At 45.7% G+C, this 24,739-nt stretch overlaps 1 protein-coding gene across 5 annotated transcripts in view; it reads left to right on the plus strand.

Moving 5' to 3' along the window:
- The window catches only part of KDM2B (lysine demethylase 2B), a 185,638-nt gene that overhangs the window by 112,879 nt on the left and 48,020 nt on the right, over window positions 1–24,739 (plus strand). For all 5 annotated transcript variants that reach the window (XM_088449175.1, XM_088449174.1, XM_088449176.1 and 2 more), the window contains one exon: window positions 3,098–3,552. In XM_088449175.1, the coding sequence (XP_088305301.1) occupies window positions 3,098–3,552 (455 nt within the window). The remainder of the gene's footprint in view (window positions 1–3,097; window positions 3,553–24,739) is intronic.

Raw genomic sequence — 24,739 nt, forward strand, 5'->3', positions numbered from 1 at the left:
AGCAGCGCAAGCACAGGGGAGCCCGGTCATAATCAGTGCAGTGAGCGCACTGCTCCTGTCAGGGAGGAGGGGGGGAGGAGCTGGGTCGGAGGTAGGGGGCCCCGGGGGTACTCGCGGGCTGCAGCTAGGACCTGCTGCCACCACCAAGACTGTGATTAAAAAATAAATAAAAATACATGGGGACTCGGCGGTGCCCTCTAAGGGCCAGAGCTCCGGGCAACGGCCCTGTTAGCCCGCCCCTAGAACCATCCCTGAATGCTGGCTATGATAGAAAGGTGTCAGACCAAACCGTTCATCACAGCTTGCTGCTTTTGTGCTGTGTAGCCGCAGACTGGTCAAAATGCCCATGCTGACCCCTGTCCACCGCCAAAACCTCCTACAATGGGCACATGAGTGTCAGAACTGGACCATAGAGCAATGGTAGAAGGTGGCCATGCTAGGTAACTGGTTAATGATCTTCTCAAGTATAACCCCTGCAGTGACTTGCGATTAGGTAAATGGCTGGGGAGGCCAGTATGACCGGAAAGGCTCTGCTAACCTGCCTCAACTGACCGCACATCACTGAACCCCAGTATATACATGAGCGTGCCACCAACAACTCTAGAGTAAGTGACACTCCCGTAACCCTCGCAATCAGTCAAAAGGCTCCCACTCCCCATCACTACACACACATATTGACCAAGCATCACCCGGAATGCATGAAAGATATTTACAACCTGGCCACAGTTTCTCCGACAATACTTAGAATGTGCTGGCCAAATCTTGTGTTACCTATCTGGTGTCTGGTAGAGTCTATGTAATACTTTGAAAATCATTTCAGCGTGACTAATGGGGCCCATACATCTGCGATGGATTGGCCCAATTCCCCATTCTATCAGGGAATTCCAACATGTTGGAAATCCTCGATTCACCGATCCCGATTATTGGTTCAGCAAAACGGGGAATCGGGGCCATAGATGTTTGGCCCGCATTAGACATTGTGACATCTTAAAACAGGTGTGAAAAATACCCCTCAAGACCACCTCTGTCAATGTTGGGGAAATATCTTCTTGTTCATCACTGATGGGGAAAGTTGCCGAACATTAGAGCTGCCATTTATTAGACATATTTTACTTTGTCTCCTTACAATAGCTGGAGGCCAAGGGGGCTGTTCCAGTATTCTTCTTCTTATAGCCTGGTCTGAAATCTGTTGATTGCAGCTAGAAACGCCAATGCCGCCTAATTTTTTTTTTACAAGTCCCGGGTTTTGGAGTGAAAAATATCTCAATCCCAGGATTAGGTAGATCAATGAAAATAGGCCACCTGCCTGCAGGAAAAAAAAACTCTTCCCCCCTCCCCCCAGCTAGCCCAGCACCACACTATGAAATAAATATTCAGTTGACTTACCCTCTAGAGCTGACTCACTCCAGTCCAGTTGAAAGCAGCAGTGCAACACACACAGAGGGGTATTCAATATGAAAGGTTAACTTCCCTGGCGAAGTTAACGTTTCATATCGGAGTTTTTTTCTGCGTAAAGGTATGGTGCGCGCTCCCGCTTCTCCCCGTATTCAAAATAAAATTAACGAAAGTGGGAAACTCCGAAGTTGGATTTGCGGAAAGTTACGAATTTTTCCTTAAAATACTTGTAAGATCCCCCTAAAGTTGCAAAAACATTGGGGAACACTATGGATACCCCCGTTTTAGCCTTTAATTGAAAGTCGGGGATTTAAATAGCCGCAGCAGGTGTTTTTTTTTTCCGACATTGAAGAAGTGATGCAGAAGAGCACTTAGGTTATTTTTTTCGTTTTTTTAAGTGGTCCCATCAAATTTGGGGTACATGAAAATGGGTACTAGCATATTTTGGTGTCCCTAAAGTAATTTTTTTTTTTAATTTCTGCATTTGTGCACCTGCCGCTATAATTCTATTCTAGAAAACATCTGCCGCATACTTGCAGAATAGCCCTGAACCTATTTCCCTATTGTTTAACAATTTTTTCACTTTTTTTTTTTTTTTTTGCACCCCAATTTTTAAATAATTGTTTTGGGGTGTCCCTATTTTTTAAAAAAACTTTTTTTTGACACCGTTCTTTTTTAAATGTCATTCCCAGGGGTGCAGGCTATTTTTTTTAAGCCTGCACCCCTAAACCCCAATTCTGCACTTTTTTTCGACACCTATTCAATGGTGAAAGCTTATCCCCGTTTTTTAGCAAAGACTTTTCAAAGCTGCGATAAGTCTTTGAAATTGAATACGGTGTAAAACTAAAACCAATGATATTAACGCAAAAAAGGATGTTATCGCACCCATATTGAATACCCCTATCAGACTCTTCACTCCTCAGCTTCAGTCTTCAGCAAACAGTGCACTTGCAGGGAGTTCCAGGCACTCACTTCACTGGCGCAGCAGCAGGTACCCGGGAGCCGCAACTGTCTGTGACTATGCCAGTCCACCCAGTCTTCCTCAGACCTCACTCAATGCCTCAGCCTTCGCCCCTCCAACAAGTCACTCAGAGGCAGGGCAGTGACAGTCCGGAGTCTACGGCGGCTCAGCGCCCTCAGAATGACACTGTGTGATAGTGCTAGTGTCATTAGGCGCACACACGGCACTCATCACTAGGTTCAATCACATCACCGGTGTCTCACCTGCGCGAGAATGGCTGTTGAGTGTGTGGGCTGGTGACAGGGCTGTGCAGCATGATCTCCATGACGTCACGGTCCGGGGCAGCGCGCTCAGTGGAAAGTGCTCAGCGCTGCCCAGCTAAACTGCGCATGCGTGGTTCACTCCCGGAGATCACCTGGATTGGAAGCACCAATCCTGGGGTTCCAATTCCGCAGTTTTTTTCCCCAAAATCCCAGGATCCCGCCAATCACAATGCAGCTTGTGAATGGTCCGTAGATTTTCCTCCTCTTTCCCCTGTTACCATTTTAATGTGACAAACAAAATTGATCCTGCCAGAGGAAGGAGGTTAGTGTAATACATTGAGTAGGTGGTAGTGCAGATCCAAAGCAGTAGCGCTCCCTTGCGAAGTGGCCTGCTATAGGGTGTGATGGTAAAATGTATTTAATTGCACAGTGAAAACATAGGTCCAGTAAGTAACGTGTTCTATTTGTGTTTTTTTAGATTCATCAAGAATTCCCAGTATAGACAGCTTGTCCTCAGATTCTTGGTTAGAAATGGAGGAAGAGTCGGGTGATGCTCATATGCTGGAAGAGAAAGATGACAATGGTGAAAAGGTATCCAAATTGTCAGGTGACGAACCCTTAACGCCTAACAGTACAAATTCGGATGGTAAAGATTCAGTGGAAAAGAAACAAAAAGCTTCATTGATGCAATACCTAAAAAGGACTTTGTCCAATGACTCAGACGAAAGCTCAAAATCCGTGGTCCACAGCGATTTTCCTAAGACCCCATCAGGATCTCCTTCCAATGAGGTGGCTTCCAGGTGGACACACCTCACAGAGTTTGAACTGAAGGGTTTGAAAGCTCTTGTGGAGAAATTAGAGTCTCTTCCTGAAAATAAGAAATGTGTCCCAGAGGGAATTGAAAATCCACACGCACTTTTGGAGGACATAAAGGTTGGTATGCAATACTTTGTTTTCATGCCTTTTATACTAATTAGTGGTGTTTAGGACCACTAAACCCCAACATTGAAATATTCAAATTTGTGCTATGGAAGTAAACTACATTGCTTGGTGTTATCCTGGTATACAATTGCATAAAGCATTACGTCCTCACCCCTCTACCAAACAGATTACATTTCTCCCACATCTTTAGCAGTGTCCCAATGAGATTTCATACAGGTGTAAAAGCAGATTCTGCTGTTACACTGCTGGCCCTGCCACTGTATGAATCGCCCAATCCACTCCGTGCATGTTTGCAGAGCTGTCACTGAATCTTTTCCTGCTGCAGTGGAGTAAAAAAAGAGCATGGAGAGTTTCATTTGTTGAGTACAAGCACTCCAGATACTTCATGTATATTATACAGTTTACAAATAAACACGCTAGCCTTTTCTATGTATTACCAAATAGCGGTTTAATATATTTTTTAAAGCTTTTACTAATCCTACAAGTGAGTGAATAAAAGCCAATCGAGAAAAAAAGAATTCATCCTGTCTTATTTAGATGCATAAATGTGGTGTAATTACTGGTCAGGCTTCAGCCATGCCCTTGTGAGATTATGATGGTAAGAACTGCGTACAGCTTGAAGTTCTTGTTAACCACTTAACTGACTATTTTTCTACAAAACCGGTCAGAAATTCATTTTTTTTATTTCATAAAGTTTTAAAAGTATTTTTAATATATTTAAATATTTTATTTCAAAATATATATTAAGGTGGTGTTTTGCACCATTCCCCATCCCTCAGTGTCCATAGGCCCCATTCTAAAATAACTCCCGCCCATGTCGACATTCTCAATTTGAACACTCTAAACCACACCCGAGAGAACATGCTCTGGAGATCCTCCTCTTCTGCAGCTGGGGCACAGAGCCTGACGGCGCAAACATATGTGATGCAACCTTGCCAGCTGAAAGGGCTGAAGCACAGCTGGCTCTGGCCACATCACATACGTTGTGACCAGGTAAGTGGTTAATTAAAAGTGTGTGAAGTTGCATAATACTATAATCACTTTACATATATTTTTTATGTGTGTGTTTACTTTGTTGCCATCAACAACAACTTTATAAATAATGGAGTCACTGTGATGTCCAGAGCATGTTCTCTCGGGTGTGGTTTGGAGTGTTCACATTGAGAATGTCGACATGGGCGGGAGGTCGACAGTGCCAGAATGCCAACGTGTGATTTTTCAAAGACTTGGTATTGGCCACCGATGGTTTGTGTTTTGCACATGCGCAGTCGACATTTGTGAGCCACCATCGGCTCACCTTAGGCCTCAGACCATCGATGGTTGCTAAACTCTACATAGACGTGTTAACTAACCCTAACTGCAGCCTAATTCTAACCCTGAAATCAGAAAAAATAATTGGTCGACATTCACAATGTTGACTTTGTCATGCCAACATTCTGTCATTGTTGATATTGTCTACATTCAGGCCATTTTGACATTCTGTATGCATAATGTTCTTATCCCGTACAGAAAACAGAGCCGTGCATCTAGTGTAGGCTACGAACAGTTATGCTGGGTACACACTTAACTATGTGTACCCAGCCGAAGTGGCAGGTCCTGGCGGGAGAGCGATGGCATGACAGCGGGAGCCATGGTGCACTCAGCAGCATGACCCCCACTGACTATATCGCCCGACGGACCTGCATGCAGGTCTGACGGGCAATGTCGCTGTCCGACGTGCAGGAGCGCACATAGTCCGCGACATAGGGGTTATATACTGCCCGATGTGGATGATATGTCTTCCAATCCGCCCGATCGGACGACGTATAGTCTAATATGTACCCGGCTTTAGACTTGGTTTGTGCAGATTTAAATTCCAGTATAAGAACATGCTGTACAAATGCAGCAGCCAAGGAATCCCTGGTTGGTGTTTCTAGTAATAAAGCAGTATAATGACATGTTCTAATTCCCGCCTTTGTATTCTAAACGCAGGGAAACAGCTTATCTTTCTGACAAATATTATGAATCGCATACTTGGGTAAAGTGTGCTGGGGTGGGGGCCACAGGCTGCTGAGCTGGTAATGAGTAAACTAATATCTTGGACAAGTCTGTCCATTTTTAGTTATGATGCTATATCGCCCTTCCAAAATGCATTCCTTACCCTGTCTTACAAAGTAGTTTGACATATTGGTTACTTTATTTTAGGGGAAAATGCGTTGAATTTATTGTATGTGTTTAAAAAAATAATCCTTTTGTTGCCACCAATGTAGAATCTATTGGGCCTGTTGCACAGGATATTGTCACATTGGTGTTTCAGGAAAAGTCACGGATTTCATATTTATGAGCAACTTTTCCTCTGTTAATTGATACTGTAAATCTTGGGTTTTGAACAAAAAGTTTCTACAAATCGTTGCTGAACGGTGCTATGCTTTGCGTGCCTGGTAATTGCCAGATCTCAATGATTTAAGCGAAACTATTTTCCACTTGCATTTCCAATTGGCTTAATTATGGTCAGCAGTGACTGGAAGCAGATTGCTAAAAGAAAATCTGTGTGACTGTTAATGGAGGGGGGGGCGGGGCTGGGGGGCCGGGGGGGGGGGGGTGCTTATTGCTCACACCTGCACAAGTTGTATTATGAGAGGATTGTTAAGGCGGGTATCCACTAATAGATATACAAACGAGAGCACGACTACGACATTTCAGTCGTGCTCTCGTTTGTATATCTAGTGATGTGCCTAGAGTAAAGGTTCAGTCCAGGCACATCCCTCCATCCCCGCACATGCTGAACCTGACGAGATCGTCGGGTTGACCAGCATGTACGGGCGATGTCGGGTGTCAGAAGCGACCAGCGGGCACGCGCATCATTGCTCGCTTCCGACCAAAACATGCCCGATGCATGCGCGATTTGCAAGCGATTGAACGATAACGACGTTATCGTGCAACCGCTTGTTAAAATCACCTAATGGATACCTCCCTTTTAGACATTAATAAAATTGTCACAGGGGTTCTAGGAGAATAATAAAAGATTGTTTAGAAGAAATGACAATATCAACTCTGCTGAATGGTGACTTGAATATACCTTCTCTCGCTATTTACATTATACAAATGCACAGGAAAAGTAGAACTCCACTACTAATATTAATTACACTATGAGAATGTTTTATTTTGCAGGGCAGCTTATTCAGCTGTGCCCTATAGCAGGCATATGATCTGCTATGGGCTACCTATGTCTGTGGCACTGATCACGTCTGGGTCTAGTCCTTTTGTTGTGTGGTGGCAGCAACTGAAATGAAGCTGTTCTCATCCCATATACAAGTTGACATAAGCACTTGTACTGATGATACACATTATACAAGACAAATATTGGGGCTTATGTACAGTTGGACAGAATTTGCTACTAAATTGCAAGTGAAAAATGCACTGCAAATAAGAAGCATTGTGCTTAGCTTGCATAGCTAATACAGGGTGTTCCAGCATTGCAAGGGTAGCCAAAGCCGATGCTTTACACCAGGGGAGATCCGTAGTATATGCACCTGGCTCACAGCAGGAGATGTGGCTTTATAGTGGCAGTAGTAAAAGCTAAAATTACAGTGCACAATTCATACATATAAAACCTAGCTAGACAGTGTAACTATTAATTAATCTACATTTACCATATAATAGGAAATTAGAACAAGATGTAAAGTAAAATGACACAACATTCCACATTTTGGATGCTTTACTTGTAACTGAAACACACGGTATAGATAAATACAAATGCATTCTACTCTACATTTGTGACGTCAGATTTTTGACCAACAGATCAGCAAGGTTCTCCATACTTGTTACATATCTAAACTAATCAATTTACAGTCTACCTATTCTCTTATAAAATGGTGTCTTATGTTAATGTGTTTAGACCGGCCATGATGTTTAGTGCTGGAAGACAGATCAGTTGCGCCTTTGTTGTCACATGCAAAGCTGACCATGTTTTCTGAATTTAAAAGACCGAAGTCAAATTTAGCCACTACACCTCTTTGGCTGTTTCTGTGAAGTGCCATGTACTCCGCCTCAGTAGTGGATAAGGCAACTGTAGGCCGTTTCCTGTTAACCAAGCTGACGGCTGCGCCTGCCAAAGCAAACAGATATCTGATGTAGGAACATCTGTCGTCTTCATCTGCTTTCCAAATGGCATCACTGAAAGCTTGTAATTCCAAACTTCCATTTTTTATTTTTTTTTTACAAACTGCAGTATTAAGGAACTTTTTCCCCTTAGGTATTTCAAGATACTTTTAACAGCAGTCCATTGCTCTTTTCCAGGGTTGATTGCAATATGGATAACACAACTGACTGCGCATGTGTGATGTCTGGACGTGTACCAACACTTGCATACATTAAAGTTCCTATGGCACTTTGATGAGGAACTCTCCTCATTTCCTCTATTTCTGCCTCTGTTGTTGGACCATAGCTTTTGTTATTTTTGGGCTTCTGTCAGTTGGTGTACTGACAGGTTTTGCGTCTGCGATTCAAAATTTGATCAGCATTGCCTCAATGTATCCTTTTTGGTCTATAGTAACAGTCCCAGCATTCAAATTTTGTATGATTCTCAGACCTAGCAGTTGGTGTTCCGGCCCGAAGCCTTTGAGTCTGAACCTTTCATTCAGCAACAATTAGACTCCGGCAATATGGCTTTCTTCAACTACAAGCAATATATCTACATACACAACTTCATTAAGTAAGCTTTCTTCTACAGGTTCCTTAGGGATCCACAGGGATACCATGGGGAGATAATGTGGTTGGAATGATCCAGGCACCAAACAGTTAAAGCTTTCAGCTCCCAGGATGCCTCTGGTGCTCCTCCACATATACCCCACCCTTGGCCACAGGCATTCAGTTGTTCGTTTGGTGCGGCAGGATTCAGACGCACTGTTGTAACAGGACTGCTCAGGCAGTCCTAAGCTTTTAGTTGTTTTTATTTTATTTTCTATGTTTTTGAGTTAGCAGTGCTGAGCGTCTGAATTAAGACGCCTGCACTGTGACCATGTCTATCGCCGACGAGCCGCAACACCAGTAACCTCTCTGGTGATTTCGGTGGGTCATGGCAGAGCTTGCTAGCAATGATACTTACAGGGAAATTGCGCGTGGCAGTCCTTACTTCTGGTGACGCACTGGAAGCCGCTACAGTGGGGGGCCCGGAGCGTCTGCGTCCTCACCAGACTACCGGGGCCTAATCGTCTGACATCAGGGATTGGCAGCAGATGCTTCTGCTGCCATGAGGGTAGCGTACCCGGCTGGTTGATGCAGCTTAGGGGAGGTAGGTTTTCCCCAGGCAGCTCCTCCCCGACCCAGACGCAGTTCCTTCAAAGGTTTCGTCTGGGTTGCTCCTACTAACCGCCTCGTGTATATGAGATGCTCACAGTCCACTATCGATTCGCTGCTGTAGCAGTTGGTCTCAGGAGGTTTTCTCCCATGGGTCAGGTATATAGTGCTTGTCACAACCGGGCACTTAGGGGTTTAGGATATTTGTAGAGGAATGACGGGGTTGACAGACTGTCTGCCAATTGCGGTCAAACCCAGGTTTGGCGAGACCTACCCAAAGGCGCGGAGTCTAACTCACCTGGTGGTTTTCTCCAGTGACCTCTCCAATTGGGATATGGTTTTCGCCACACCAAGTGAGAAGGTCGCGGCCCTCTGGACAGGTACCTGGGAGTGACAGAAGAATAGGATAGTATACTAAACACGACTAACACAGGTAACACTGGGAATAGCTTGAAGGAATGGCTTGCACTGAAACACAAGGACTGAATACACAGGGATGCTCCGGAAAGGTACTGAAAGTGCAGAGATGAAGTTATGAGATTCCAGAACAGAGTACACAAAGATGCCACTCGGGGCGAACTTGAGGCATGGACAACTTGTACAGACGCATAGGGACAAAATACACAGGGACTGGATAAACGGAGGTGCAACCTGAAACACACAGGATGAATTGTACTGGACACAGGAACTGGATACACAGAAGTGACTTGAGACACACCGGATGAATAGTACTGGTCACAGGGACTGGATAAACGGAGGTGCAACTTGAAACACAGATTGCCAGGAAACACCAAGGGAAGGAATACAGCCTCTGGAGCATAAGACGGTTGTCCCAAGGAATGACTATGTGCAGTCATACGGTGATGTGGAACAGCAACTTCCTGTTGCAGGAGTCGGTCCTAAATACCCCTAGGCAGCTGGTCATTGGATCACGAGATCAGCTGGGAGACTTGCCAGGCTGCCATTGGAGGAGACTGGTCAGGTGAGAGGAACCAACATGGCTGCGCCCATGCCTGCTAATACAGGAGTCCGGACACATGCATGGATGTCCAACCGGACCCATGGGAAAATCCTCAGCCATAACCCACCAATGCCACTGGCGTCTGAACGCCTCGGAGCCTAAAGACACCAGTTCACCGGTGAGTAAAGGCCGATCCCCGCCAGATCCTGACAGTGCTCTATATCCTACCAAGCATCATGTTTTGAGTAGTTGATTCAGAGCCCATTGCAACTAAATTGCATACGCATTGTATGTGACTGTTTGCTAGCTGCTGTGTTGATACTGCCTTTTATTTCTGATTGTCAGTTATAACTATCACTGTTTTTCTCCTCATCCATCTGTTGCAGATGTATGTTTTTAATTATTTTTACTATATACTTCACGTTTACTTGTTTTTTGTGAAGGCTGTCACATTTACATTACTTTGCATTGTTCTCTTTATAACTGATATGCCAAAAAGTAATGGGATTCAGGAGGGAAAGGGGGGGGGGGGGGGAGGGCTGTGCTGATTTCATGTAAATCCTGTTTGGCGGGCTTGTCCTCTCAGGACTTTATAAAGGATGGCTTGTGTGCTGTTTGTTGTAAAGAGCCACCTCACCAGTCCAGTATACCAGTCCCTGTACAGGAGCCACTTTGGGTGTCCTCCTTGTCTCAGGTATTGAAGCAGTTTGTGGATCGTATAGCTACTCCCACACTGCTTCCTTGTATGGGGTACCCACAGCATGTTATGTTTGCACCTCCTATGCATCCTTCCTGGATGGATGCTTATGCCCACTCAAGTCAGTCAGCTGTTTGCGAGCAGACCGGTAGTCACTAATACCCCTTTCAGACATAGAACCCGGGAAATTTCCTGCACAGACCCGGGAATTTCTCCTGTGAAAAATCACGGGTATTTGGTCTAGACCCCCCTTTCACACTACACTGTCTACCCGGGAAATTCCCAGGTAGACCCCTTTCAGACAAGAGCAGGGTTTTTGAGAGTTTTAGACAGTTTTATTAAAGTGGATGGTAAGGCGCAGAGGGACAGGTGGGGAAAGTGACAGAGGGACACTGTACCTGTAGTTTCCCAGCGCAGCTCCGTGCAGCAGTGAGAATACGGGGAGGCTGTAATCTCTCCCTCCACTTTTGCCTGGTGACAGCCGGAAACTTCCTGCGCTGGGGCTGAGGACAGAGGAGCCGCTGATCTCAGTGCTACCGGCGCTGAGTATTGGAAGTGGGGGGTGCGGGGGCACTGTTACCAGCGGCGCTGCTACTGCCGGTAATTATAGGGATGGGGGGCGCTGCTCTCAGTGCTGCCGGCGCTGATTATGGGAAGGGGGGGAGGTGCGGGCGCTGTTACCAGCGGCGCTGCTACTGCCGGTAATTATAGGGACAGGGGGGGCGCTGCTCTCAGTGCTGCCAGCGCTGAGTATGGGAAGGGGTGCGGGCGCTGTTACCGCCGCTGGTGCCGCCTCCCTGGTGGCTCAGTCGGAGCCAGGGCCAATCAGAAACTGCCTGGTGCAGTTTAAGTCGATTGCAGGGGCGGCTACCCGGGAACGTGTGATCCCGGGTAGGTACCTTTCACACAGACATGAGACCCGGGAATTTTGGCCGAGGCAGGCCAAAATCCCGGGAATCTCAGTATGTCTGAAAGGGGTATAAGGTGCCTAAACGGAAGTTATCTTATTATCGTTCTGTTCAGCATATGGATTCAGACGCATAATCGGAGGAATTGGATGATGCGCAGGGTTCTTCTTCGAGGTCTAGCTCGGCAGAGAAGGATCACAGTGGATGTTCCTTCTTTGGTGAGGGCGGTCAAATCAATCCTAGATATACAGGATGATGAACCAGCTCCTAGTAAGTGTTTAAACACCAGAAGGTGGTAAAAGCTGAGTTTCCTAAATCAGAGCAGCTCACTGAGCTTATGGAAGAGGCATGGGGTAACCCAGATAAACTGTTTTATGTGAATAAAAGATTAGCATCATTGTATCCTTTCCCAGCTTTTTACTGTGGATGCTCATGTGACACACTAGTGGTGGCCATAGACATAGCGATGTGGTCACGATCCGACATAGTGTATGATTTCCCTTGAACTCTCCCCCGGCAGCTCCCCGGGAATCTTACACACAATTTTTGGAGTAAAAAGCATCCAATCTGACTTAAGATCTGTCGTGCATCTTAATTTTTTTTCCAGTGCATTGTGTCCCAAATTGGGGACTCACGATTTTGGCATATTTTACACGATTTGTCATCACGATTCGTAGAAATCGGCCAAATCATGTAAAATATCGCCGTGTGTGTGTGGCCAGCTTTAGTCAGGAATGCTACAATATGTTGCCTATTCCGTCAGCATCTTCTCTTAAGGATCCTACAGATAGGAAAATTGAAACATGTCTTAAGACAATATTTTCATCATCTGTAGCTGTTACTTGTCCACCTATGGCTGGGGCTTGGGTAGCCAAAGCGGTTGAAGAATGGACGCATTGGAGGATTCTCTACCAGATGCTACCAGAAAACAGCTCCCATATATCTGCCACATTCGGGTAACAGCCTCCTATTTGGGAGGAGCTGCAATAGATGAGGTACTCTTAGGTGTAAATTTACTATAGTGAGAGTTTTTAGAAGTGAGTTTTAAAAGTGATGTTGCCCATAGCATTCTACTTAACATTTAAATAGCAACTTCTAGAAGATAATAGTTAGAATCTGATTGGTTAGGGTCCTATTGGTTAAGGTCCTGAAAAGCTGATACAGGGTCAAAGAAAGCTCTGGAATCCTTAGCTTTCTATGGAAATATACTTTTTGGGGAAAAGCTATATAGAATAATAGCTACTCTGGCAGCTTCAAAATCTGCAGGTCTGCCATCTACGGCTACATTAAAGTCTAGGCAGTTTTCTTTTCTGTCCTTTCATCCCCTGGGACGAGCAAAGGGAGCAGTGTTCTTCCAGGCAGTCTTGTTTTCGCAGGACGATCAGGCGACAAACTAAGATAAATCAAAAAAGACAACCTGGCGCCTAGTCTAACTTATAACAATATTCACTTGAACCAATTATTGCTGCAGCTTCCTGTTTAGAGGGAATTGCCACCCCTCTTAATTACACAGAATCAAAGAAACAAAATATATATATATAACAGGGAGTGCTGCTGATTGGTCAAGTTACTCACACATTGTTCAAGCAATTCTAAGATATTTTATTGATGCATAAAAAAATATGGCCATAAATTATCAAAAGTAGACAATATAATGATATATACCCCTAAAAATGACCAATAACAAATATAACAAACATACATAGAATACTGGCTCAATCAGGTTAGCATAATACATATGCACCTGAACTGCTAATTGTTCCTGTACCCAAACAACCAATATAATAGCTACCAATTAATTGTGAAAAGCTCCACACTTCTCTAAAAGGATATTAGTAAATACGTATACAGGCTTTAATTGCTAGTGTCTCCTTATTAGACTGATTAAAACACACAATCGCATCTCCACCAGCCTAATGACTAGTTGTCCACTCATTGTGGATTAATTCTCCTTGGAATGGTTAAAACTTGTTCAGTACTCCAGTTTAGGGAAAAAAAATAAATATATATATATTTAATTTCCTAAACTGGAGTGTATATATAGTGCTTTTCTGCTGCTCTTTGTATAAGAGATAATGATCCTTCTCCCTTGTAATGCACTTGTTAACCGGGGAGTCACAAATAGATTAATTGATCAGTGTTTTCACTGATAGATTGTATTCTTGGATCATCTCCATTTTACAAGGGCTGTTAGCAATCTGCTCCTTCCTGATCGGTGTATCAATATTAATTACACAGATGCAGATAGTCCAATCTATCAGCCCACTCTGTGGCCGTAGCCCACTTTGGTGGGATAATAACTCAGTCCTCCAGTGACCTGTATCACTCAATCAATATGATAATACTCACTAGGAGCCTTTGTATAGGAGATTTTTTTCTTCCTTTTTCAGCGCCAGCGTAATTAGATTGAATGTCCTTTCACTGCATGCAGTGTGGTGCGACACACTTGTTGGAGTTGTAATGCATTTCCCCATCTCTCTGTGAGTCTCAGCGGCTTTCTCAGAATACTCCCCACATTTAAATCGGTACTTTTAAACCCACTTAATTACCTCAGTAATTGTAGAATCAGGTGCTGCTGTGACTCATCCTGTAGACCACAGGCTTCATTGCCGCTACTTCCGGTCTTTGCATTCCAGCTTATGTCACATGCGTCCAGCGGCCATTTTAGATAACTATTTCCGGAAATAGATTGGCCAGCTTCAATGGCGCTTGGAGATGATAATGTCATCTCCAAGCGTCCACGCCGAAAGAGCCGGGTCACTGCAGACCTAACTCCGGTGTGAACGGCGCTGACTCAGGAATCTTCTGGGTCGGCACGGGGCTAAATTCCGGGTCTGATCCAGTTTGGAACCCTGTTCTAACCTCCCGGTTCAGACCCGGACTTTACGTATAAATGCAGTATAAGAGGGCTGGGCCGGCCAGACGTCCAGCTTCTAAGCCAGACGACAAACCTTCTGCCTGATGGGGTGGGCCTCCTCATGAGGGATCCCAGGGTGGGAGGCCGACTTCTTCAATTTGCGGATTATTGGTATCAAACACAACAGACGCCTGAGTCCGAGAAGTGGTTTCTCAGGGGTATGCCCTCACTTTCCGGAGGCATCCTCCCCAGAAGTTTTTTTTTGTACAAATCCCCAATCCAATGCCATCAAGGCCTTGGCTCTTCAGGAGGCCATTTACTCCCTGTTGTAGGCAGGGGTGATAATCCCGGTTCCTGTGTTTCAGCAAGGAAGGGGTTATTATTCCAATCTGTTTGGTTCAGAAACCGAATGGGTCTCATCGCCCTATTCTAAATTTAAAAACCCTCAACAAGTTTATCCTTGTACCCAGGTTCTGTATGGAAACTCTTTGGTCAATTATTTTGGCAATGGAGCCTGGGGATTTTATGGTTTCCCTGGACATTCAGGATGCATATCTGCATGTGCCTATTACGCCATCCCACCAACAGTTTCTACGGTTTGCTGTCCTGCAACAACATTAGCAATTTCAGGCATTACCCTTTGGTTTATTAACGGCCTCTCGGATCTTTACCAAAATAATGGCGATTATGATGGCCTACCTCAGGCGTCAGGGAATTGACCTTCTGATATTGGCACAATCTCCGGCTGTTTTTACAACACCATCTCCAACTGACCATTGCCTGCCTACAGAAGCACGGATGGATCATCAATTGAAAAAAATCCTCTTCTTCAGGGCTCCAGATGGTGACCTTGGGGTGTAGGTGGTGGTTGAAGACCGGGCACCACGCAGTTAAAGCTTTCAGCTCCGAGGATGCATCGGTCCATCCCCCTGTACCCCGCCCCCGAGCCAGAGGCACCTCAGTTTCATCGGTGCTCGGCAGGAGTCGGGGCACCATTATGCAGTGGGCTGCTTAGGCAGCCCAAATAGCTTTGTTTTAATGGTTTTAATTAATTATAGTACTTTATCTGCTGAGCAGGCAGCAGCAAGACATCTGCGCTGCCGCTCCGTCACCCCTCCGACGGGCATCCCGGGACCTTGTCTGTCCCGCGGGCGGACCCAGACTGCATCCCGGACACAAGGGGACAGGTAAGGCGGGTCACCGCTCGTGGTGACCCGCGGATTGGCAGTCTTGCCCCCGAACTCGGGACAGACCAGAGGTGCTGAGAGTGAACACAGGCTTTGTCCACAGTGATCCACTAGACCACCAGGGTACAAATCCAGCGTCCCAGTGGTTAATAATCAGCGTGGGGAGGTCAGCTTTCCCCATTAAAGCGGCCCCTCAGCTCAGGGTGCCATTCCTCTGAACTCTTACTTCCCTGAGCTGCTCTCCTCCTCCGACCACACCCCCTTAGAGGTCTTCGGTGGCCATTTTCTCCAGGCTCAGCCAGCACTCTCTCAGGGAAACGCTGGGTCCGGTTACCAACATACCTCACCCTGGAGTCAGGTTATGTAGCGCTATAGCCTACCAGATGTTGAGTCTCTGACCACAGAATCTGTGTAGTTGATTGTAGTGCCATTCTGCAATTATATTGTTTTTTCTGCATTGTATGTGACTTGTGCTAGCGCTGCCTGTCTGTATATGTCTCTATACTGTCAGTATATATCTTTCCCTTTTTTCCTTACTTTGCCCTAACATACAGGTGTATTTAGGGTTTTTTTGTGCCTCACATATCTTGTATTTGTGAGGGTTGTCACATACAGTTTGTTACTGCACTGTGCCATATTTGTGCTGTGCGCTCCTGCAGCTTGCCCAAGCATAAGACAGGATCAGTATATTGCATTCCTACTTGTATTCTACATACCTAGTGGTTGCATAATACCCAGTGCCATATTGTGTGTTATACTACTCTGCAGCTATGTCTAGCAAGAGTAGCAAGCAAGCATCTGCACCCATACTGCTGTCATGCAAATGATGTGCTGCAGGCTTAAGTGAGGAGGATTTGACACAAGATGGGTCATGTGCTAGCTGTTATACTCCACCAGCTCAGTCAGATGCCCCAGCTTCTGCACAAGAGCCGCCCTGGGCTTCCTTTTCTCAGGTGCTGGCTACTATTGCGGACCACCTAGTGGTCCTGGCTGTAATTCCCCTTATGGGGGTTGCCACAACAGGCTTTATTTTCCCCTCTGGGGTTGCCACAACAAGGTTAGGCTATACAGGTACCTTATGTGCCTCCATGTGTAGACGTAGTCCTAGCTCAGTACAGAGTCTGGTGGCTACCTCTACAGCCTTTCAAACTATGTTGCAAGGTGAGAAGCCCCTACTCAGTAAAACTTCTAAGCGTCCTGTGTTATCCTCACAGTCCACGCAGCTCTCAGATTCTGAGGTGTCATCTGAGGAGGCAAAAGATGCTGATCTCTCTAACACTGACTCCCCTCCAGGGAAGGCAGAGAGTCATTCAAAAATTTATTTTCCTGCTTTGGTGCGAGCTGTTAGATCCATCTTACTAATAGAAGATGAGGAACCAGGCCCTAAATCAAAACACCCACTGTTTAAACAACAGAAAGTGGCTTCAGTAGAATTCCCTCTATCAGTCAACTAACTGAACACATGGCAGACGCCTGGTAAGAGGTTTCAGCCCCAAAAAGTCTGACCACCTGTTATCCATTTTCGGCTCATTGTTCAAAATAGGAGACTCCCGTTGCTGTGGATTCCCATGTTACGAGATTATTTAAGAGCGCTACATTACCTATCCCTACAGAATCCTCTCTGAAGGACCCTACAGATAGAAAGGTTGAAACTTGCCTTAAATCGATGTACTCTCTTTCAGGGACTGTTGCTCGTCTGACCATGGCTATTGCATGGGTGGCTAAAGGTATAGAGAACTGGGCTGACGCACTTGAAGACTCTTTTTCCCTCAGATGCTTCTAGGGATCAGATATCTTTCATAGCTCACATACGAGATGCAGCTTCCTATATTGGAGAAGCGACATTGAATGCCAGTCTCCTAACCTCTAGAGTCTCGACCACGGCGGTGTCTGCCCGCTGTATCCTGTGGCTACGCTCATGGAAGGCTGATGTGGATTCTAAGAGGGGCTTAGAAGTAATGCCCTACAACGGGGAGATCTTGCTTGGCCCAGACCTTTACAAGATTGTAACCACATTGGTGGCATCAAAAACTGCATTTCTGCCTTCAGCGACTACTACTACAAAGCCTCGGACTACATCTTTTAGGTCTTTTCGTCCTCAAGGAAATCCTAAAGGTCAGTCCTTTCTTAGGCAGTCTGTTTCACTAGGGCCACCAAGGAGGCCTGGACCACCAGACACCCTGCTTCAAAATCCGAGGACCTGACTGGACGGGCCTCCCCCTGGGGGACCCCAGAGTAGGAGGCCGACTTCTTCAGTTTGCCCAGTGCTGGTGTCAAACTACTACAGACGCTTGGGTAAGAGAAGTGGTCTCTCACAGGTACACCCTCTCACTTCTAAGATGGCCACCCCATCAATTTTTCTACACAGGCCCTCTTTCAGACCCAAACAAGGCCCTACAAATCCAGAAAGCCATACAGTCCTTGCTGCAAGCAGGGGTAATTGTGCCAGTCCCACTATCTCAGCGAGGGACCGGTTATTATTCTACTCTCTTTCTGATTTAGAAGCCGAATCGTCTCATTGGTCTATCCCCAACCTCAAATTCCTGAACAAATTCCTCAGGGTACCCAGGTTCAGGATGGAAACCCTACACTCTATCATCCCAGCTATGGAGCCTGGGGACTTTATGGTATCTCTGGATATTCAGGACGCTTAACTACATGTACCTATAGTGCCCTCTCATCAGCGATATCTCCGGTTTACTATACTGCAGCAACACTTCCAGTCTCAGGCTCTGCCCTTTTGGACTATCCACAGCTCCACGGGTATTTACTAAAATTATGGCTATCATGACTGCCCACCTGTATGGTCAGGGTGTCCGACTTCTACCATATCTGGACGACCTCCTGCTCTTAGAAGGATCCCCAGAGGTGCTTCAACGCCATCTGCAGCTAAACATCGCTTTTCTTCAAAAGCATGGTTGGTTAATCAGCTGGAAAAAGTCCTCCCTGAATCCTTCACAAAGTATGGTTCATCTGGGAGCCCTGCTAGATTCTCAGGATCAGAGAATCTTTCTGACATCAGACAAGATCGCCACACTTCAACTACGAGTGCGCAGATTCCTCCACAGTCCACGAGGACTGTGGAGGAATCCGCAATGCAGGTTCTGCAATGCAGGTTCTGGGATCCATGATGTCCACCTTCGACATGGTGGAGTATGCTCAGTTCCACTCCAGGCCCCTGCAAGGGCTAATCCTCTCCAGGTGCAACAGTTGCCTCATCGGATCAGAGCTCATATAATGGTGCTCTCTCCAGAGGTTCGTCTGTTCCTATCTTGGTGGCTACAGACATCTCATCTAACCAAGAGTCGCCCCTTTAGGATCCCGGACTGGGTACTCCTAACAACGGACGCCAGTTTCCGGGGCTGGGGCGCAGTGACGGGTCAACATTCACTCCTTCCAGGGCCATTGGACATCGGTCGAATGAACGCTGCCAATCAACATATTGGAACTTTGAGCAGTATACAGGGCCCTCATACTGGCCCAGAACATACTTTAAAGGAAAACCTGTACAGGTACAGTCTGACAATGCCACAACAGTGGCTTACATTAACCATCAAGAAGGCACTCGAAGTCGGGCAGCAATGACAGACGTGTCAGGCATTCTGACATGGGCCGAGGGTCACCTCCCAGCCATCTCTGCGGTGTTCATCCTGGGAGTTCTCAATTGGGAAGCAGACTTCCTCAGCTATCACAACGTGCATACCGGGGAATGGTCTCTTCACCCAGAGGTTTTACAACTCCTAGTGAACAGATGGGGCCTACCAGAGGTGGACCTCATGGCCTCCCGACACAATCACAAACTGCCGGTGTACGGGTCCAGAGCAAGGGATGCCGAGGCAACCTTCGTAGACGCATTGTCAGTGAAGTGGACCTTCCAGTTTGCGTACCTATTCCCTTCAGTCTCCCTGTTTCCTCAAATTCTTCGGAAGTTCAAACAAGACTAAGGCACTGTCCTGCTGGTGGCTCCAGCTTGGCCCAGACATCATTGATACTCAGATCTTCGGAGTCTCTCTATCGACACTCCGTTCCTGCTGCCTCAATGTTGTCTCGGGGTCCTTGCCTTTACCCGGACCTGGGTCGTCTGTCTTTGACGGCGTGGCTCTTGAGACATCCCTCCTGAGGTCCAAAGGATTCTCTAGCTCTGTGTTCCAGACTATGCTCAGAGCACGTAAGCCAGCCTCTGCTCGGATCTACCACAGAGTGTGGCATACATATTTCCAATGGTGTCGTACCAGAAGCTACGACCCTCAAGTGTTTAGGATTTCCAGAGTCCGGGCCTTCCTTCAAGCTGGATTAGAGCTTGCACTCCGCCTTGCCTTGCTGAAAGTGTATGTCAACAATTATGTCATGATCAGAAGAGATTACACATAGCTGGTACAGACAGGCTGGCAGATTATCTAAGTAGATTTTAAGTCCAGGAAAATGGACCTTACATGAAGAGGTCTTTCAACTCTTAGGGGTAAATGTACTAAGTTGAGAGTTTTTAGAAGCGGAGACGTTGCCCATAGCAACCAGATTCTAGCTATTATCTACTACAGTATAAGGTGCTAATTAAATGTTAAGTAGAATCCGATAGGTTTCTATGGCCAACATCTCAATTTCTTAAAAACTCTCATCTTAGTAAATTTACCCCTTAGTACAGTATGGACTCCCTTTAAATTGATGTTGATCCAAAAATTAAGGTAACTCAATTTTATTCCCATCACAGGGATAAGAGACCAAAGCCAATATAGGCTGTCGATTCTTTGGAACTTTCAATTAGTGTCTATGTTCCCTCCTTTTCCTCTCATTGCCCTCACTGTAGAGCGAATCAAGAAAGGAGTAGAGGTCATAGCAGTGCTTTTGTTTTGGACATGCCGTTTGTAGTGGTTTGGGGAATGCTTCTGCCATGTCATTAAGGTTTGCTGCACCAGGGACCAGATCTGCATCCCAATCCAAATGCTGTGTTTTTCTAAGGGTATCATTGCAAAGATGCAAGAGTGTCTGAAAATAAATTGAGGTACGCATACCCTGCACACCCCATGTGTATGCCATTGACTTCCGTCAGAGGGCATTGGGCCACAATCTACCGGTCAGGTGGCCCAATTGATACTTTTGCCATCCGTGCTTTATGGTCTAAAGCGGGGATGGGGAACCTCAGGCCCCCGGAATCAATTGGTCTGGCCCTTGGAGCTTTTTTGTGCTAGCCTCGCCAGGCTAGTAGGGTGCCAAGAATGGCACCCAGCAACCAGAATCTATGCAGAAGTGCCTACTGGAGCGTACTTGGGACGCTTGAGACGGTCACACCGCTGCCCTTACAGCTCCCCGGAGCATCCTCAGTATGCTTCGGGCATTGCTGTAATCACCGGCGATTGTGGCCCCGTCCCCATGTGACATCACACGGAGGGGGCCTGGCTTGCACCAGGCCCGCAAATAATGTTATATATATCAAAATGGCCCTCGGCAGAAAAAAGATTCCCCACCCCTGGTCTAAAGCATGGATGGGCTATAAGCGGCCCTCCAGCTGCTGTTGAACTACACATCCCAGCATGCCCTGCAACAGTTTTAGCAAGGAAAAATAGCAAAACTATAAAGCATGCTGGGATGTGTAGTTCTAAAACAGCTTATTGCCCACCCCTGGTCTAAAGAGTTTTTTGTTGTTTTTTTTTACATATGGATGGATAAAGTGGTGCTGTGAATTAGCCTGTCTTTTCTGCCTGAGGTACTTTTATACTTTTCATATCAGTAAGGAGATTATCCAACCAATGAAAAAGAACAATTATATACACTGGATCTTGTCTTGGCATTTTCTGTGTACATCTTCAGAATTTAGGAAAGTGGATCGAGTGCATTCTCCGTCCAAACATACTGAATGTCATTTTGCAGGCTTACATAGGGAACAGGCATAAGATACCAGTAGTAATAATGGCACATTCTAATAGGCTTTTTTATTACCTCCTGGGCATGCAGGGCTTAGGCTTCAGCAGTTGAATTATGCAAGGTGGCGTGGTGGTCTTTTCTTTATACTTTTATCAGACATTGTCACAATGTACCTGATTGTTTGTGGGTTGAGAGTAGCAAATGTCTTACTGAAACTTTAGGTGGGATAGTAAGGGAAGCCAAGGGTCTATATACCATAAATACATTATGGTGGAATAGCAGATGGGTAGTAGAGCATATCCAATGGGATAGACAAATGTCTAGACACCATGGCAGAACAACAGGCAGATATTGAGAAGATGTGGTCAGTTGTATAACCAGAGATAGGCACACAAAGTTTGAGATGCCAGGAACAACAGGCAGGGATAATTCAGGAGACGTACCCAGTAACTAAAGCTAAAGGTAGCGTTGCAAGACGGCAGTCAGGAACAGTAGCTAGGTGAAAAATGGTTACTTGCAAAACAGTGCAGGAGAGCTTGGCAAAATACTTTAATTAAGCTAGAGCAGTGATTTTCAACCTTTTTCAACTCGAGGCACACTACACATGATTTTAAAATTGCCAAGGCACACCATCTGTTTTTTTTTTATTAAATATAATAACAAATTTCAACACATTTAATATATTTTGAGATTTGTTATTCTTCCCATGAAAAACGCACAATCACATTGCTCCCTACAGAAAAAAACAACTATAACCCATTACTCCCCACAGAAAAAAAATAACATTGGCTGGCCATACAGAAAAAATACAAAACACATCACTCCCCACAAAAACAAATCACACTGGCTCCCACATAAGAATTACATTTGTCCCTCATTGGCTAGGGGTGCACACTGTGCAGAGATGTGAGCAGCAGGCTGGCAAGAAACGCGGCTTGCGTGGCCTATGATTTCACAACGCTACGTCTACATAGGTCACAGCCCGGGTGTGCCTGAGCCTCCCAGAGCAGCGCTCAGCGATGCCCGGTCCGCAGTACACAGTAAAGGCAGATCTGACTGGCGGCTCTGACAGCGCGGCACACTTGACAACCGCTGTAGTGTGCTACGGCACAGCGGTTAAAAAAACACTGTGCTAGAGTGTTGTGATGTCATCCAGGTGAGTTGTCAAGGGCCCGGAGCGGCACGCATGCCCCATGGGATCACTGAGGCAGTTCGTGGGTGGAGCCACTGGGCACATCTGTTGTCAATGCAACAAACTACTGTGACCGATATTGGTGAGCGAACTGCCTGTACCAGGGCAACCTCACAGGGTAGGAGCGATAAAGTCTGACACACAAAATGGCTCACGAAAACCTTGGTATTGCACAGAACCTTGCCACTGCATCTGTGTAAGAGCTGGTTCTGACAGTTATCTTCTGGTGAGATCTTTTGCTTGGAAGGAATATCCTTTTGATTATTCCAGAGATTCCCAAATGTGGTCCTCAAGACTCCCCAACAGTTCAGGTTTTAGAGATATCCATGGTTGAGCACAGGTGGTTAAATTAAATTTACTGAAGTACTAATTAAGTCACCTGTACTCAACCATGGATATCTCTTAAACCTGAACTGTTGGGGAGCCTTGTGGACCACTTTTTGGAACCTCTGGGTTATTCAATAAAAAGTTGTGTGTTTTTGCAATTATTTGTACTGCCAGCAGATTATTCCCAACTGTGGTATTTGTATGTTTTATTGGACAGTTTGGAAGATTCCTCAGAAACACCAAAGGGTAGGAGGAGTCATTATATAGAACTTCCAGGGTATTCCTTTTTCTTGTTATCCCTACTCATCCATTACGGCTCCATGAACTATTTCAAGGAAATTAATTAAAACATAGTACAGGTTGAGTCTCCCATATCCAAATAATCCAAAATACAAAATATTTTAAGCATTACTGAGATAGTGAAACCTTTGCTTTCTGATGGTTCAATGTACACAAACTTTGCTTAAGGCACAAAATTATTAACAATATTGTATAAAATGACCTTCATGCTGTGTGTATAGGGTGAATATGAAACATAAATGAATTTCATGTATGTACACAAACTTTGATGCACAAAATTATTAATAATACTGGGGGAGATGTATTATAGCGGCTAAGCAGGAAGCACTAACTATGAGATGTATGAACATCTCATCGGCCGGAGCGAGAAAGCGTTAACTCCCCCCTCCAGCGATTCCCGCTAGAGACCACAGCGCATCAGCCTAGTGCTGATGCGCTGTATCTCAGTCCCGGCCGGCTCCACTGAGCATGCGCGGGATCTTGCAAGTATCGTGAGATCCCGCGTGCAGCCCTGGGGCCGGCAGCCACCGCAGCAAGGACAGTGCTGTCCCTGCTGTGGGGATAGGGCATCGCCAGGCTGTCGATAGCGACAGCGGGCAAAACTGTCAGGCAGACTTGACCGTTCATACATTGCCCAGGCTATCGGCGCTGTTATCTTGTAGATAGCAGCGCCGATAATGACGCATAGCGCCCCTGTTATTTACCACCAAACCCCCCGATCATACATCGGGGAGAAGCGGTATCAGGGCACATAATGTGCGCTGATGCCGCTTTGGCACTTCATACATCTCCCCCACTGTATAAAATTACCTGTAGGCTATTCATATAAGGTGTATATGAAATATAAATGAATTTTGTTTAGATTTGGGTCCTATTCCCAAAATATCTCATTATGATATGCAAATATTCCAAAATACGGAAAAATCCCATATCCAAAATTATACCCCTGGTCCCAAGAATTTTGGATATGGGAGACTCAACCTGTAACGATACTACTTCTTGGAGGTTTTCTTCCTTTTTGCTAGATATATTAAAATTATTTATGTGTAAATCTCATTTTAGTTTAACTTTTCTAAAAGCTTTGCTTTGGTGCAGTTCTGCTTTACCCCTGCCAACATTATTTGCTATAATTTGTGTTTATCATTTGTTTTTATCATTTGTGTTTGTGTAACAAATCATATCAAATACAGGGAAAAGGCTCTGCTCGTGAATGCAAGCGATCTAGAGAGAGAGGACAGTGCTGTGGATAGTAGCTAGTAGTACACCCACAGGGAGTAGTATCGGGTAGGATTAGTATACAGTATAGCAGGGGTGGCCAGCCTTTTGGACTCTGAGCAACTTTCAAAGCGAAAAATATGCTGTGATCTACCAAATATCTACAAAAAAAGTGGGTCATGACCTCGCAGCAAGGGGTGTGGGGACTGTTCTACTGAAATTACACAATGCCCCCCACAGACGACTGACATGACTGAGAGAGAGGAGCTCCCAGTCCCTTCCTGCCCTCAGCTGTGGGTGACATCAGCAGTCCAGCAGCAGCCTCAGTGCCAGCCTGCCAGTCTTGATCGGTCCAGGGTGCCTTTGATCTGGCTGTGCCCCCCCCCCCTTAACCTGGC

Source organism: Taudactylus pleione, unplaced genomic scaffold, assembly GCF_031769625.1.
Source record: "Taudactylus pleione unplaced genomic scaffold, aTauple2 ptg000479l, whole genome shotgun sequence".
Lineage (NCBI taxonomy): Eukaryota > Metazoa > Chordata > Amphibia > Anura > Myobatrachidae > Taudactylus > Taudactylus pleione.